General features: G+C 38.9%; 2 protein-coding genes across 2 annotated transcripts; both read left to right on the plus strand.

Annotated features, from left to right (window-relative positions):
- Positions 1 to 1,865: 1,865 nt before the first annotated feature.
- On the plus strand, positions 1,866 to 13,492 carry fam83ha (family with sequence similarity 83 member Ha). The gene is made up of 6 exons (XM_067421030.1): positions 1,866 to 2,167; positions 3,251 to 3,699; positions 4,691 to 4,855; positions 4,926 to 5,050; positions 5,168 to 11,912; positions 12,382 to 13,492. The coding sequence occupies exons 2-6, from the start codon at positions 3,259 to 3,261 to the stop codon at positions 12,388 to 12,390; spliced, it is 7,485 nt and encodes a 2,494-aa protein (XP_067277131.1). The 5' UTR covers positions 1,866 to 2,167; positions 3,251 to 3,258; the 3' UTR covers positions 12,391 to 13,492.
- A 393-nt stretch (positions 13,493 to 13,885) lies between these two features.
- LOC137045162 (androgen-dependent TFPI-regulating protein) lies at positions 13,886 to 18,393 on the plus strand. The gene is made up of 6 exons (XM_067421680.1): positions 13,886 to 13,950; positions 15,146 to 15,372; positions 15,484 to 15,615; positions 17,357 to 17,458; positions 17,583 to 17,698; positions 17,843 to 18,393. Exons 2-6 carry the CDS (start codon positions 15,208 to 15,210, stop codon positions 18,012 to 18,014), a joined length of 687 nt encoding a protein of 228 aa, XP_067277781.1. The 5' UTR covers positions 13,886 to 13,950; positions 15,146 to 15,207; the 3' UTR covers positions 18,015 to 18,393.
- Positions 18,394 to 18,639: the final 246 nt, after the last annotated feature.

The raw sequence follows: 18,639 nt of genomic DNA on the forward strand, positions 1-18,639 counted from the left end.
GGGGCAGGGGCAGGGGCAGGGGCAGTGTAGGGAGATAGAAAATACGGTTTGTACAGTATAAAAACCATTACGCCTATGGAGAGTCCCCACAAAGATAGTGGACCAGACATAGTGTGATAGTGTGCGTGTGTGTGTGTGTGTGTGTGTGTGTGTGTGTGTGTGTGTGTGTGTGTGTGTGTGTGTGTGCGTGCGTGCGTGTGTGTGTGTGTGTGTGCATGTGTGTGTGCGTGTGTGTGTGTGTTTGTGTCACGGCAAAAAAAGAAATATTTTATCACTTTCAATGTTTTATTACCAGCTAATTTCTAAATATATCTGTGTAGCTTCATTATTCATCCTTTTGTTTGTTTTGAGAAACACACTAATCAGTTTTGTTCACTTATACTTTTCCCCCAACCATGCTGTCTTTACAGAAGTTACTCTGTTCCAGCAAAACAAGTTCACACAGGCTCATGTGACCCCATTATTTTATCTACACTTGGATGGCACATAAAATGTTGTCTTATAAGTGAAATATCTACATTGATATATTTCAAGCAGGGCTAGTTGAAAGATTAAACTTTCGCCAAAACTCCGAACACATCTTCCCTTTTTAAGAATGACTTCAGTGCCGTTCTTAGTTCTTTTCTCAGAGAAAAGCTTAACTCCAAGTCTTCCAGGGTCGCGGTCAAAGCTGATTTCGAAAGACCGCTGTTCGCCAGTTTCTGTGTTTACTAGAAGCACGCAAGCGCAACTCGGCCGTCATTATGTTAAGCCCCGCCCACCTACTCTATACACAATGTGATTGGCCCAACCAGAGTTTGCCGTTTACAGCTCAGAAGTGTATTGAGAGTTGCTAGACGACACTCGCTGCTGCTGGAGTCCGTCTAGATTTCTAGGCTAACGATTCAGACCTTCACTCTTAAAAATGATGTGTTGGCTCAACTTTGAGTGAATTTACTTTCAACCAACAAGCTTTGAGTTAGAGGAACTTAATAATTCATAGCATATTTTTTTTTAAAGTTGATTACTCAAAAACATGAAGTCAATCCAACTACAAAAGTTGTAGACCTGGAACCAATTATCAACAGCTAACATAACTTATTTAACATATTTAAAGAACAAGTGAGATATCACATGTCACTGGCATTAACAGAGGCATTGCTAATAAAGTTAATGTAGTGTAATGTAATGTAGGCTCTCTTCAGCACAATTGTAACCAGAGAAACTTCAACATTACAGAAACTCTTTTAAATGTCAAACATAACAGCATTAAACACTAACAGGTCTTTCCCTTTACTAAAAAAATGAACACTTTTTCAACATTTATTCTCCTTATCCAGTCCTATGCAAAGAATGCTGGGAACTAAAAATCCACTGCCTAATTTCCGAAGATTATCAAGATAATTTCATTCAGTTATTACACGCTGATTTAAAAACAAAAGCCAATTAATGCAGAAGTTTGAGTTTAAATTACTGATATTATTAAGTTGGTGTAATGATCAACATTATGATTTCAACAGAACTCTACCAAATAATGTTTACAACTTAAAAGGTTTCATTAAAACAATAAATTTGAATTAATTAGTCCTAGAGTTAAATTAAATTAATTTAATATACACTGATAACTTTTAATAATATCTAGGCTGGGCTATTTGTACAATGGCTGTATCAGTGTTCTTGCTGAATGGGAGTTTGCAGTGACCTCTGACTGACTATTATGTTCAGCCAAAACACATTCTCAAATTTGTGTCCAATTTAGCTCCAGATCAGGTCTTTATTATCATTACCCTGTGTTTAGTTAAAGATTGACATGACTGAGAATGATTAACTTTACATAAGCCAATACACATGGAAATCAATAATATTAGGCTATGGAATCAATCCTGTCATGAAATACTTAACAACTTTCACTCTGAAATGTAGCCTGTGTAATTGAAATGTACTATTTTGGAATAATAAACGCTTATTTTGAGCCGGAATAGATCATTCTTTTCACTGGCGGGCGAACACAAACAGGTTTTGGCTGTGTGTGTGTGTGTGTGTGTGTGTGTGTGTGTTGGCTGAGATGTGTGTTTTTTTCTCTTCTTCAACGAGTGAAAGTTTAAAGCGCTTCGTTTGTCATGACGGTCTTATGAAGTCGGTGAAGGGATTTCACACAGGGAATCACGGAAAACTGCAATTTAAATAGGTAAGTCGACTTTAAATGCACGTGAGGAAACGCGTCATTAGATTTCATAATCTTTACTTTTTTGTCTGGCTGTAAATTAGCGAAATTTTAGAGCTTCATGATTCACGACGTCAAAATATAACGGGGTTGCGTCGATCCTCATGGGAAAGAAACAGTTGGTGATGAAGTTAACAATAGTGATTTGTCTTTAAATATACAAGAGAGCGATTTGACAAGAAGTTTAGTCCATAGATGGTGGGCTCTGTCGTCGCGGCACACCCAGAGGTTGTTGAAGCAGATGTGAGATCTTTTACTCGATCTCACCCAGAATCATTTCAGTGGCTGACTGATAATAACGCAGGATAAATGCTTCTCTACCAGGCTACTTAAAACTATTAAAATGGTTTTGGTTTACATTATTATTGAATTCAAACGTACTTTTTACTCCAGAGTTTTTTTTTTACTTGACGTTTTAACTATAAGAGGCTTGAAAGAAATGGACGCACGCAGTGTTCGTTTATTTATTTGTTCTGTTTTAGTGTCCATATTGTATTTAACCCTTTCAGACCTTAGCTATGTTCAAGGGAAACACAAATGATCTATGCTTGATTTCTAAAAGCATTATTACCATAAAATACATTATAATAATGATAATAAACGTTTGTGACCATTTTAAGTTATATTTAAGCATACCAGACAGAATTTACTACATGTAGGCTACTGACATCATAGATATTATGACTTGCCTTATTATAATTTATGCCGTTTTGAGGGATAACTATAATGTTAGATTTCCGGCTTGTTTGCAGCATTTATAGATTGAGGTAGTGTCCATTTTTAGTGTTGTCATTGGATGAAAAAACATTTTTTTTTTAAATAAATTAAAATATATACTGGGTTAAGTGGAAATGAAAAGTAAAGAACTAAACTTTTTTTTTTTTTTTTTTAGTTCATTAAAAAAAAAATCACAATTATCTATGCAGATGTTTACTTCTCATGTTGATGTAGACTTGGTGGGGACTGAGTGGTTGCCCTCATGTGGAATTAATGTGCATTACCATTTTTTTCTGAACTAATTTCTTAACTCTCTCTCCACTGGTCCAGGTGTAAATATGGCTCATCGTTCCCAATGCTCCACCGGGGACAACCCCCTGGACCCCAACTACCTGCCCCCTCACTACCGGGAGGAATACCGAATGGCTATCGACGCCCTGGTTGAAGCTGACTTGGAGGGCTACTATAGGTTTCTTCATGAAGTAGATGTGGTTGATTTCTTATCCCGATCAGAGATTGAGTATATCAGATGCAAAGTACAAGTGCCACGTCAGACCACCCACCTAGAGAGGAGATGCATGGCTGAAGATGTAGATGGCTCTTCTGACACTTACTGGCCGGTACATTCAGACCATGATGCTCCGAACCTGGACTTAGGCTGGCCACAGCAATGCAGATTTGTTGGACCTACTGAGGTTACTACATTGGTGAACCCCTCTGACCCCGAGATGCCCAGCATCAAAGAGCAAGTCCGCAGAATGATCAAAACTGCACAACAAGTGAGTTTTGCTCGCTGTCCAAGTGCACTAATAAAATTTGACTTATTTATTCATCACAAAAGTCAATAAACACGACTATTTTACCCCATTAATCAGTGGTTTTAATCACTTTGGTACTGTTTTTACACGTAGGCAGTAAGAGGTTAGTACAAACGGCAAACTGGTCACACTAGTTTCACAGCTGGTCTTTCATTCTAAGCTTAACAATGACAGCTATTATGCACTTTTTAGGATCGTAGTATCTATTGACAACTTTGATTTAAATACACAAACAAATGATCTTATTTTAATTTAGATATTATAACTACAGGTTAATTCAATTGCAAGTGATACAAGTTTATTGTTTCAAATTGCCCAAAGGTGCAGAATAAAACATTTTGGTTTAATGCCAAATTGTCACAAGATCTGTTTTGTAATTTTATCATAAAATGTGATCCTTGTAAGGCATGTATTACATGCACGGTTGCCTGCAGAAATGGCATTTACAGTGTACCTCTGTACTGTAAAAGCATCATGCATGTTGTGCAGACTTGTTTTCTTTCTAAAATGTTCTTATGTTAAATTTAATTAGCTATTTAGACAGTTTGAGTTTCAAATTGGGGTGATTTAATTTGACAGTCTCTTAAATGATTTAACGTTTGCCTAATATACTGTGCATTTACCACAATGTGGTAAACCAAAGTCTAAGTAAACATAAAAGTAGACAGTATTGTCTGCCCTCCACCTCTCTTCATCTGATATTCATCTCTTTGTCATTTATGTTATTCTGCTAGAAACCTGAAATGTTGACACTTTACAAGCACACATGGTAATCTAACCATTTTAATATATATACATACAATATGCTAAACAATTGAAAAGTTCATTAAAGAATTCTTAAATGTTTGATGATTGATGATTAATACTAAAAAAAAATTCTTGTGAAAGTTTATTCTGATGTTTTTTTAAAACTTAATATACTTAATAATATATTTTTTATTTCTTGTTCTAGGTTATCGCTGTGGTGATGGATATGTTTACAGATGTTGACATCTTTGCTGATATCCTTGGTGCAGCTACACGTGGTGTGGCTGTTTATGTTCTTCTTGATGAACTGAATGCTCAACATTTTGTTGGGATGGTGAACAACTGTAGGGTGAATCTGGATGAGATAAAAGTAGGTACTTTTTAATTTAATTGTTTGTTTCAAATGAGTAAAAATGAATTAATGTGCTTTTTACTTGCAGTTCATGCGGGTAAGAACTGTGTCTGGAAGTACCTATTCCTGCCGCACGGGAAAGACCTTTAAAGGTCAGATGATGGAGCGCTTTATACTGGTAGACTGCAGAGCTGTTTTAAGTGGCAACTACAGGTTGGTGCATTTTACTGTTTAATAGTTGTCTATAAATCTATACTTTATAGGTTGTGTTTAATCAAGGTGTCCATAAAATATGTGTTGATTAATACATTTTCTCACCTTGTGTTGCAGCTTCATGTGGTCTTTTGAGAAGATACATCGCTGTCTTGCTCACCTGTTTCTGGGACAGCTTGTAACCACTTTTGATGAAGAGTTTCGGATTCTGTTTGCCCATTCAGAGCCCCTGGTTGTTGAAAATGTTTTGGCAAATATGCCAAACTATGGTGGGGAACCTGAAGGCTACTACAACACAGAAAATACCCACATGTTTAACAGACAATATCCAACTATGGGCATGGAATGGGCTGAACGTACTGGACAAGATCATATGAAAGTGGGTCAAATAATGTTACCCTTAAGGAGTGAATCCATCCACAGTGCAGCAGAAGCAAATCCTTCTGTTCAGAGGCACATGAACCTGCATGATGATCAACCATATAGAGGGGACCATCAATCTATAGAGCATGGAAGGCAAATGAGAGGACCAAATGAAATGGTTGGCTTCAAAAGACATAGCTATGGAAATATACCTGATTATGAATACTTGCCCCCTAAAAACCATCCAACAATGAGAGGAAACCAGTACATGGAGGGAGCAGTGCCTGAGAGTGGCTACTTTGCAAGGGAACCACATATTTACCAGGGAGCTGGATTGCAATCTGGTTATGACATGTATGGAAAGTTTAGAGGCCAAGGCCACATTGATCAGTTTACAGGGTCTGGCTACCCTCATGAGGGAGATGAGGCTGAACCACCTGGAACTTATGACCATGTTCAAAGATACCTGCAGTCTCAATGTGCTATCGAAGAAGGACATGGTCCAAGAAATCTATTGTCACCTGTGCAGTCCAATATTAAGAGACATAGCATGAGTCAGTCTTATACCTGTCAGAGCTCCCCCAAACAACCAAACCTTCCAGAACAGAAACTTTTCTTTAATGTTAACCACAAACCACAAGATATGAGTCAAAAGCAAGGCCTGCGGAACTGGAGGATCAGCTCGTACCTTAGTGCATATGATGATGCTGGAGAACTGGATTTAGCTGAACTTGAAGGATCCACCACATGTGGTGACGTTCCGTGTTTTACGCAGGAAGCTCCTTGTGGTCCTGTACGCGCTGAAATTAGACCAGGAAACAGAGAGTTTAACAGGATACCTTCACCTAGGGAAAATCCCATGTTTGTCCAGCTTCAAAGGGATTATATTGTCCCTGACAGTTCAGTTAATCACCCAACAGACTTATCACAAATAAATATTAAAACAACATCAACTTCAGAGTCTTCTTGCACCACTGAGGGTGACAAGGTGGAGGAGACTCAGAATAGAGAACCTAAAGATACAAACCGGATTAGTGAAGAGTTCCTCAGAAGGAAACCCAGTCGACCTTTCCAGAGGGGTTCCAGACTGAGACACTCACTAATATTCAGTTCAAATTTAGAGTTGCATACGTCAGATGAGATGAAAGATACTGCAGAAGAAAAAGATGGGGATGAAGCTTCAAAACCTCGTGGTACACATATTTTAGATAAAAGGAGGACTGGTTCTCCATTTCAACCATTTCAGTGGAGCAATTTTGTAAAATCAAACACATTTGATAACTCCACCACAGAGTCTCCACAACCTGAGCATGAACTGAACAAAAAGGGTGACAATTCTCATTTAGATAAGGTTGAAAACTCGCAAAATCTTCAAAAAAAGGTTCCTCTGCAAGAAAACGACCAGCCTCAACCAGCAGTTCCTGAAATAAAAAGCCAAAGGGATGAATGCCCATCTAATTTATTGCAAAAGACATCTTTCATGGATATGGATGACCCAGACTGTAGACTGAGGTATTTCAAAGAGTTGGCAGCCAAACGCAAACTTGCAGCAGCAAAGGTTCCTCAGAGCAATCCGGTGAAAGCCACTCAAAAGTTTGCTTTACCAGAAAAACCTTGCACTAATGATGCAGATACAAATGCAGGACCTATTTTAAAGACCTCAGAAATTACACTCAAGTCAAAAAATACCACTATCCCAGCACAAGAGATCAAAGAAACCTGTAAAGACACCAAATGTGAAGAATCACGTGAAGACGTCCTGCATAGAGCTACTGATGCTGAAAAAATTAGATTTAAGAAAAAACTTGCAGAAGAATCTGGCTCAACTTCATCATTTTTTCAAAAAGACATTGATCCAACTTTAAAACCTGTTAAAGAGGCAAGAACATTATCTACAGCTAAAAATCAGACATCCCCCATTTTAAAAAAATGTGCACAAAAGCCTTCCTATGCTTTGTCTGGTGAGTCCTCCGATCCTTGTGCAAGTTCATCTTCAGAACCTTGCTCAAAAAAAAACCTTTCCACAGCCAGTGCTACGTTGGAGGCTCAAAATCGTGTTGAATCTGTTGCATTTAATACTCCCTCAACAGAATCGGGTCTCATCCAATTTCGTGGTTCAAAAGAAACAGACCCCTCACATGCCGTTCTGACAGAGAGTTGTCCGCCTGTAAAGTTACAGAAGACAAAGTGTATGTCACCACTTAGCACCACTCAAAATGAGGGCTGTCAATTTGCAAAGGACTCCCAAACTATTGCACAGAGCTCATCCAATATTTCTAGCACATGCTCTGATACTGTATCTCTAGATTTGAATTCCAAACCAAACCTTGCAATTGTAGATACTTGTGTACCCTCAAAACCTGACCACATAGATACAGTTCCCTCCCCATCATCTACAACTGGAATTAGTTCAGCTGCAGACTCTTTTCACCACCTCAGTGAAACTGTTGAAGATTTTTCTAGACACTTTAGCACAGTAGGGTCTGAACAATCTGCAGCAGAAAGTGCATGTTCCCAAAACCCCTCTGCACCAGAGGAAAAACCTTCTCAACAGCATGCTTTAATAGAAGCGGACTCTTCTGAACAGCCTACTACCACAGAAAGTAAGCCTTCCCAAAATACTTCAACAGAGGCTGACTCGTCTCAACACCCTCCTGCATTGGAGACACATTGTCTTCAGCAGCTTACTGCATTAAGAGAGGAATCTTCTCTGCATTCAACTTCTACAGAAAGTGAAACTTCACAAAACCTTCCCATTAAAAATGTAGCAGAAGCTTTCCAACAGCCAACTGCAGTAGAAAGTAAATCATCACATCACTCCACTGCAAATGCAACAACCTCCTCCCAACAGCCTACTGAAACAGAGGAAGACTCTCAACTCCTCGCTAAAACCCAAGACTCCACTGTAGCAAAAAGTGAAATCTCCAAACAACTCCCTGTAATGGAAACTCACCCAGCAACAAATGAACCTTCTCAACAGTGCACTGCCACATCTTCAGACTCTTCCAATCACCCCCCTGCAATGAGGGCAAAACAAAACAACACTTCAATAAAATGTGAACTTTCCCCAGAACCTTTCAGACAACCACCTGTAGTGGGAGCAGGATCTTCTCAACAGCCCACTGCAACAGTCCCTTACTCTTCCCAGCAGCCCACTCTAACAATCACAGACTCTTCCCAGCAGCCCACTCTAACAATCACAGACTCTACCCAGCAGCCCACTGTAACAGTCCCTGACTCTTCCCAGCAGCCCACTCTAACAATCATAGACTCTACCCAGCAGCCCACTGTAACAGTCCCTGACTCTTCCCAGCAGCCCACTCTAACAATCACAGACTCTACCCAGCCAACAGTCACATCCTCTACCCAGCAGCCCACTGTAACAGTCCCAGACTCTACCCAGCAGCCCACTGTAACAGTCCCAGACTCTACCCAGCAGCCCAATGCAACAGTCCCAGACTCTACCCAGCAGCCCAATACAACAGTCACAGACTCTACCCAGCAGCCCAATGCAACAGTCACAGACTCTACCCCGCAGCCCACTGTAACAGTCACAGACTCTACCCAGCAGCCCACTGTAACAGTCACAGACTCTACCCAGCAGCCCAATGCAACAGTCACAGACTCAGTCCAGCAGCCCAATGCAACAGTCACAGACTCTACCCAACAGCCCAATGCAACAGTCCCAGACTCTACCCAGCAGCCCAATGCAACAGTCCCTGACTCTACCCAGCAGCCCACCGTAACAGTCACAGACTCTACCCAGCAGCCCACCGTAACAGTCACAGACTCTACCCAACAGCCCAATGCAACAGTCACAGACTCTACCCATCAGCCCACTGTAACAGTCACAGACTCTACCCAGCAGCCCACTGTAACAGTCACAGACTCTACCCAGCAGCCCTCTGTAACGGTCCCAGACTCTACCCAGCAGCCCACAGTAACAGTCACAGACTCTACCCAGCAGCCCACTGTAACAGTCACAGACTCTACCCCGCAGCCCACCGTAACAGTCACAGACTCTACCCAGCAGCCCACCGTAACAGTCACAGACTCTACCCAGCAGCCCACTGTAACAGTCCCAGACTCTACCCAACAGCCCAATGCAACAGTCACAGACTCTACCCAGCAGCCCACCGTAACAGAGACAGACGCTTCCCAGCAGACCAATGCAACAGTCACAGACTCTACCCAGCAGCCCACCGTAACAGTCACAGACTCTACCCAGCAGCCCACCGTAACAGTCACAGACTCTACCCAGCAGCCCACCGTAACAGTCACAGACTCTACCCAGCAGCCCACTGTAACAGTCACAGACTCTACCCAGCAGCCCACCGTAACAGTCACAGACTCTACCCAGCAGCCCACTGTAACAGTCACAGACTCTACCCAGCAGCCCACTGTAACAGTCACAGACTCTACCCAGCAGCCCACCGTAACAGTCACAGACTCTACCCAGCAGCCCACCGTAACAGTCACAGACTCTACCCAGCAGCCCACCGTAACAGTCACAGACTCTACCCAGCAGCCCACCGTAACAGTCACAGACTCTACCCAACAGCCCACCGTAACAGTCACAGACTCTACCCAACAGCCCAATGCAACAGTCACAGACTCTACCCAGCAGCCCACTGTAACAGTCACAGACTCTACCCAGCAGCCCACTCTAACAATCATAGACTCTACCCAGCAGCCCACCGTAACAGTCACAGACTCTACCCAGCAGCCCACCGTAACAGTCACAGACTCTACCCAACAGCCCAATGCAACAGTCACAGACTCTACCCAACAGCCCAATGCAACAGTCACAGACTCTACCCAGCAGCCCACTCTAACAATCATAGACTCTACCCAACAGCCCAATGCAACAGTCACAGACTCTACCCAACAGCCCAATGCAACAGTCACAGACTCTACCCAACAGCCCACTCTAACAATCATAGACTCTACCCAACAGCCCAATGCAACAGTCACAGACTCTACCCAACAGCCCAATGCAACAGTCACAGACTCTACCCAACAGCCCAATGCAACAGTCACAGACTCTACCCAGCAGCCCACTCTAACAATCATAGACTCTACCCAACAGCCCAATGCAACAGTCACAGACTCTACCCAGCAGCCCACTCTAACAATCATAGACTCTACCCAACAGCCCAATGCAACAGTCACAGACTCTACCCAACAGCCCACTCTAACAATCATAGACTCTACCCAACAGCCCAATGCAACAGTCACAGACTCTACCCAACAGCCCAATGCAACAGTCACAGACTCTACCCAACAGCCCAATGCAACAGTCACAGACTCTACCCAGCAGCCCACTGTAACAGTCACAGACTCTACCCAGCAGCCCACTGTAACAGTCACAGACTCTACCCAACAGCCCAATGCAACAGTCACAGACTCTACCCAGCAGCCCACTGCAACAGAGACAGACGCTTCCCAGCAGCCAGCTAGAAAAGACACAGACTTTTTTCATCAGTCCATTGCAAAAGAGACTGAATTGTCCCAGCACCTCACTGTAACAGAAAGTGAATCACCCCAAAAATCCACTGAAATGATGGTAGACACTTCCAAACATCTTATTGAAACAAAAAATGAATCCCTTCAACACATCACTGCAACAGAGTCTGACTGCGTGAATGAGAAAAAGAAAAAAGACGATAAATTATCCGAAGGCTTCAGTAAACCCATTCCAACAGACATTACTCAAGCAGACAATAGCATATCTCAAATTACAGAGTTAAGTTCCACAACTGAGCATTCCCAATCTGATACTGTTCCACCTTGTGATAGTCAAACACAAGCACAGACCAAACCATGTACAATTCATATGGTAAAAGACACAGACAACGATGATTCAACTCAGCCTCAAGTTTCACCAGAGCTTTCCCTGTCCTCAACTCAGGAAATCACACAATTACAATCTAGCATATCATCAAACCCAACGGAATCTCGTCCAAATGACCCAAAACCTGAGAAAACAGATGAGTGCCAGAAGAATGAGACCATTACAGAGCAATCTCAGAGGCACGACACTGAGATAACTCAGACAGAGGTTTCTACAGCCCTAGACCCTAAACAAACAACACCAGAGGTGGAAAACTCTGTGACTAACTTTGCAGAAGTGTCAGAAAAATCTAATTTGACTGTACACAGTAATTTACAGTCTTCTGTTGAAAAGAATCCAAAATCAGTCATCTCCGCCCATCAGTTATCTACTGCAAATGTTATCTCTAGCAGCAACCTTAGAGATGACACCAAAGTTCTTTTAGGGCAAATTTCAGCAAAGAATCTAAGCAGATCATCCCAGTCCAAGCAGACTCCTGCTGCACCCAGTGAAGCCAAAGAAAGTGTGGTTAGCTCTGCAGATAAACTGCTCTCAAAACATTCGGGAAGGCCCTGGTCCTCCAAAGCTACACCAGAAGAACGTGACATGATAATACAGAAGATGGAGAAAATGAGGAAAGAGAGGAGGGTCTACAGCCGTTTTGACGTACGTTGTAGAATTTGTTCATATTAGTGTTGGGCAATCGATTAATCACTATTAATTGCATCCAAAATAAAAGTGAATAAAATAATAATATGTGTGTGTGTGTGTGCTGTGTGTAAATATTATGTATATGTAAATACACACACATGCATGTAGAAGAAAATGTTTTATATTTAAATAAAAACTATTTATATATAAGATAAATTCTATAAATATTTATACAGTATATACATGCAAATATGTCTTGTTTGTATTTTTATATACATAATAATTATGCAAAGTAAACACACATATATTATGTAAACACAAACTTTAATTTTAAATGTGATTAATCACGATCAATCGATTGCCCAGCACTAGTTCATATAGATTTAACATTTTTAGTCTTACGTGTGTGTGTGTGTGTGTGTGTGTCCAAGTTTTAATTTATATTTACTTATATTACAATAAATGTATTTTGATGTTTTCACAGACCTCATAGTTTAAGCCTTTGGAAGAGTGGCTCCAGTAAAGGAACAATAAGAGGGAAACAATTTTGTTGTCTTACCTCATAACTGTGAACTTGCACAAACTTGGGATGAAGTGTCTCATAACGTCTGATTATACCAAAGGTTGCTGTCTAAATTGAGAGAATGGAAATCCCTGCAAGACTTACCAGATGAACAGCCTGACAAAAAAACAAGAGCACAACCCTTACCAGGTGGAATAAGCTTTCGATAGGGCAGGTATTTCCTATTGTCTGTGTATATATAGCTGTGAAACGTATTTCTGAATCTTTGTCAATTTTCGTAATATCCAGAAATTGTGATCTATAAGAGTTGTTTACCAAATAGTAAGTTGTGTGATATTGCCAGGAACGCGGAGAAGTTTTCTTTAAAGTCTCCAAGATACCATATCGCTCCAATCAATACTCACTCCAACATTTTAACAGACTAGTGTTCTTGTTTCAGCACAACACTTTTCACTAAGTATTGTTTATTTTTTATTTAATATAATTTTCTTGTGCCCAGATGTTTGTTATATTAAAACATACATTAAAAGAACTTTATATAGTGGATCGGTAAATGGGCACATGTTTTTCTATGTAGTTTACTTGAAGCAGTGAGTGAGTAGGCAATAGAAAACATGGAATAAAGTGGAATGATCACAGGATGCTTAGAGCAGGGAAAGGGCAAATTGTTCAGTAACACTCTGGCCAGAGAACAGGAAACGGCGTTCCACTAGATGCTTACTTAAAAATTTGCCACTGTAAAATATTCGTTTAGTTTATGTTAATGCACGGTGGAATCTCCTAAAGCACATCTTTGCAGAATTGAGAAACGAAGTTCTTGGGCAGTTAGATGGAATGTGCAATATTGTGAATTTTAGAAATTGATATTGACTTATTTAAATTGTAAAATCTGTTTGTCAACCACTGTCAATCTAGTGAGACTGCATCTGTTTCCCATTATGTGTGTGTAGAGAACCAATAATGTCGGTTACATGTTGCCATCTATTCCAATAGTTGTATGTTTGAATCATGTTTAGAACAAAGTGAGGTCTACATTGACGTGGTGATCAAATAAAACTAGGACTAAAATGTCCTATTGTGTTCTTTTTTTTTCTCCTGCCCATCTGAGTAGTACTGAACTAAAATGCTCAATGGGAAGGGATTTATCACACAGACAGAATGAAATGTTAATTAATCTCCTGATGAATGGAAAGTTTACACAATCTTTGTTTTTGTTTAATGAGTCAATCATTCCCTTTTACTGCTATTATAGTATTTTATGTGGGAACAAAAATAAAAATATAACAAAAATAAAACTTTCATCATCATTTACTCAGTCTCATATATCATTCCGAACCTGTATTACCGGTACTTTCTCTTTTCTGTGGAACTCAAAATAAGATATTTTGAAAAATGTCTCTTTTGTTGTTCTCTTTTACTTTCGTACAATGAAAGTCAGTATAGGGGCCAGTGCCAGTTTCAGATGGTTGAATTGAGTTTTGGAGTGTGCTTACCCTTACGAAAAAAAAGTATACTTAAGTAATTTATGTAGTAAGTATAGTTTAAGTATTGTTTATGCACTAAATATATGAATATCAATGTTTACTAGTAGTAACCTTTAAGTGTACTATTTCAGTACTGCTTGGGACTAAATTACCCCAACTATATAAAAGTATACATTTATGCGTAAGTGTAACAGTGTACAACTCATTTGTACTGTATCTGTATTATAAGTGAACTTATAAGTATACTAGTAGTTTACTATTTTTTAGTTTATGAAAGTATAGAAGTGCACTCTCAGTACTAGTTTAGTAGGCTAGTTTATACTGCAAGTATACTTGTAAGTTTTCTTCACAAAAGTGAACATAACATTCTACTTATAGTTTATCATTTATATATTTTTTGCACTTTCAATATACTACCATGTTCAAATGTAGATATAAATTTTTTATACGTCAAATACACCTTTAACTATACTTTAACTAATCTTTAAATTGATTATAGCTTAAAGAGATTTTAGGTAAATTCATAGTCTACACAAAAATTCTTATATGCAGAATAAGGAGCATATCTGTTTTATATCAATATTTTAATCAATACTTTCAAACAAATGCGTTTAATAAGACGATGTAAAAAAATAAATTGAATAGGCTACTCAATCAAAAGATTAAACAATTAAAAGCCAAGTATATTGCTAATACTTAATTATACTTTTAATATCTCAATCAAGATTGAGTACAAGTAGGCTATAGGCCAAATATACTTAGACTTTACTGTCCGTATAAGTCTAGTGTACTTAATTAAGTGTAATTTTAAGTATATTTCTGAGTGGTATATAAAAAGCAGACTGAAAGTATACTTTCTTATTTTTAGTTTAAAAAAAGTATACTAGTAGAACACTTGGATAAGCTTCTTTTGACATCTCTGATCTATAATTAGCTTCTCAGGCGGTTTGAGTCATTCTGCAAAATATGTAAGCCATGCAGTTAATCTTAAATTCAACTTTACAAAACCAAATAGCAACATATTCTTTTTTTAGCCCATGATGTTTAAGGCTGTGTTATAAAAGTGTGCTTTGAGTGAAAGAAAAGCATGTGTGATGTCATTAGAAAAACACAGAGTCCTTTGTGAAGATTTGCACTTTTATAACACCATGTCAAAGTAGCCTGTCAATTTAGGCTAATCTCTCAATATAAGCTTTTCTTCTTGTAAATCTGAATTAGTTCCCCTGGATTTTCTTTTGCAGCTCATATAACAGCAGAGAACTCGGTTGATGGTGATGAAATCTGTATTTCAACAACAGACTTTATGACTGCAGACATGAATGTCATTTTGAAGAAATTTTACCACATTGTTGCTTTCAGCTGGTATGCTTTTGTCATTCAGTCTATTTATGCAAAAGGGGATTCAGATCTGCCACCTGGGATCTTTGTCTATGGGGGACCATGGAAATACCTAACATTTTTAAACCTGGTAAGATGCCACCCATGTAAAGGTACTTAACATCAACGTTATTGTTCTTTAGGACATTACCAGAGGTTGCTTGTATGCTTGTATTAAATTGTGTTAAGGTTCATTTCTCAGGTTTTACAGATGGTGTTTTTTGGAATGGCGTCTGTGAATGACCTTCAGCCTGTGGGGAAAGGCTCAAAAATATCATCTCTCTGCCTTTGCAAGGATTTGCTGTTTTCCGTCTTTGTGTTTCCAGTGGGAATGGTGAGTGTGACTTTTGGAAACTTTTTAACGTGCTGTTGTATGAGAACTGAACTGAGCTGGACAATGATATCATTTTTGCAGAACTGCTTTATATAGGAAATGAACTAATTTAATTGAACTCATTTAAAGTGATGCTGTTTACAACGGAACTGAATCAACACTGAACTGAATTCAGCTGAACTACAGCCGAAATGCATCATTTTCCTTATCACTGTAAAGCTACTTTGGAACAATCTGTATCGTATAAAGCACTAAATCGAGGTGAAGTGACTTGACTTGATATCACAGGCAAACGTGTGCCATAGAACAAAACTGATGTATTTTATTGCGTATTTTATGTGAGTCACATGGTGAGAGTGAGTGCCAGTCATCTTAAAATTTGTAGGCTATATATATATTTTTTTTTTTCTTTCTTCATGATTTAAAGGGTTAGTTCACCCAAGAAAGAAAATTCTGTCATTACTCACCCTCATGTTGTTCCAAACCTGTAAGATGAAATCTGAGAGCTCTCTCTTGACCCCTCCATAGACCGCAATTGAATAACCACTTTCAAGAAAGGTAGGAAAGACATTGTTAAAATCGTCCATGTGAATACAGCGGTTTGACCTTTTTACTACCTTTCTGGGCCTTGAAAGTGTTAATTATTGCTGTCTTTAGAGGGGTCAGAGAGCTCTCTGATTTCATCCACACAAAAAAAAAACCTTACGGGTTTGGAACGGAGGGTGCAATTATTGACAGAATTTGTATTTTTGGGTGATTTATGTAGACCCAAATCATATATGCTAGAAAGTAAATTTAGTCTGCATACTTAAAATAAAGTCGGTAGGCCTATTGAGGCTTCTCAAACATTTTTCAAAGAATACCCAACACGTTCTCATGAAATGCGTAGCCTATATAGCACAAATTGCATTAATCGTGTGATTTATATTGCAAAATACATTTAAAATAGATAGAAAGACAGACAGACAGACAGACAGACAGACGACATGCAGACAGACAGACAGAAGTATAGTTACAGATACAGACAGACAGACAGACAGACAGACAGACAGACAGATAGATAGATAGATAGATAGATAGATAGATAGATAGATAGATAGATAGATAGATAGATAGATAGATAGATAGATAGATAGATAGATAGATAGATAGATAGATAGATAGATAGATAGATAGATGGTGAATGTGCACCATCTACTGGTGATTAATGTTAATAACATTATTTTAAAGATTTAAAGGGGTGGTTGTGAGCAATTTCACTTGTTTTCACTTTAGTTAGTGTGTAATGTTGCTGCTGGAGCATAAACAGTATCTGCAAAGTTACAGCACTGCTTGGAATGGTAAGGGGTGTGGCGTTTCTGGGCAACCTGTGCACTTCAGCCAATAAAAATACATGAAACTACATTTGGCCATCTAACCAATCAAAGACCATTACGTTTTTTTCTGAGGGATGGGCTTCATAGAAGCAGGAAGCAAACGGGCCGTTCAAAGGACAGTGGAGACAGCGGTGTGGAATAAAGGTCAAACAGAAAAAAAATATGGCGTTAAAAAAAAGAAGAAGTATTAAGACATGTAAAACTGCACCCCATAAACACAACGAAGCCTAGAAAAACCCCACCTCTTTAATGCACATCACTTCTTCAATAAATACATTACAAATGGATCATTACAAAATCTGTGCCTTAATTATGTGTTACTTTTTATTGGACTTCTGTTTGTATATGTTTGTTCTTGTCTTAAGTTTGTAGTTCTGCTGTTTTGGCTGATTTTTGCCTATGACCGTCAGCTAGTCTATCCAGCTTCAATGGACAACTTCTTCCCTCAATGGATGAATCATGCTATGGTTTGTCCTATATCTTCTGATAACTTATTAAAATATTTGTCAATTAAATAATATGCATTCACAACCAGCTAAATAGGTCTTTGGATCAATAAACTAATATTCACTTTGTATGTTTGATTCGTAGCACACTCTTGTTCTCCCATTCTTGTTTGGTGAGATCCTGTTGGAGCCACATATCTACCCGAAAACTAGAAATGGTTTAGCGGCTTTGGGATTTGTTGGTCTCGCTTACTTAGGATGGTGAGAATGTCTTGTGTTTAGCCTATATGTATTCATATACTGATGATTTGAAATGAAACAGCGGGGGACTATTATGAAACTTGATATGCTCATGCTTTAGTTTAGACATATAAATAATATTTTTTTTTCTTCCTCTTTTTTTAGGATTGTTTGGGTGTATGTAACGGTGGGAATCTGGGTTTACCCTTTACTGGGGCTGTTCAGCAGCTCAGGATTGACTGTCTTCTTCTTTCATAACATGCTTGTTGTGTCATTGCTGTTCTTACTAGGTCAAACTCTGAACCGTAAAGTTTGGGGGGAGAAAAAAGCAAGATAATTTTTTTATTTATTGGAAGATTTGTGAGCAATATTGATGCTTAATACCTTGCCAATATTCCCAATGCTCACAGGGAAAGAACATCGAAAACTTACAAGAACCTGATGAGTCAGAAGGAAGTGTTTATCAGACTAAAATATGACACATGATTCATTGTAAACATTGTTCTGACCTCATATCTGATATAAACCAGTTCCAAGTGATTTGAATGATGTCGGCAGCAGCACATTTGTCTTATTGCATTATTATTTTGTATATTTGTATATGACCATATGAAATTTGACACTATACAGTGTGTATCTGTGGTGTATGTCACACACATTTCTGGGAACTTGCCACTGATAAAAATACTAAAGCTGTTTTCTTCTAAGATTTATTGATCAAGTTATTTAACAAAATCAAAAACTGTGTGCATGCAAAGTGCTGTTTTAAATCACAAAATCTTCACAATCTGCAACTTTCAGAACTGTGTTTGCATAAATAAAGCTAAACATGACTTTGTACATTATAGCTTTACATCGAAACATATCTTGAACTAAATCGCTTCAGTTTGTTTTAGATCTGTTTTTAATGCAAAACAAATTTTGGGTGACAATGGCAAAAAAAAGAATTCTGTTGCACATAA

The sequence above is a fragment of the Pseudorasbora parva genome, chromosome 17, assembly GCF_024679245.1.
Source record: "Pseudorasbora parva isolate DD20220531a chromosome 17, ASM2467924v1, whole genome shotgun sequence".
NCBI lineage: Eukaryota > Metazoa > Chordata > Actinopteri > Cypriniformes > Gobionidae > Pseudorasbora > Pseudorasbora parva.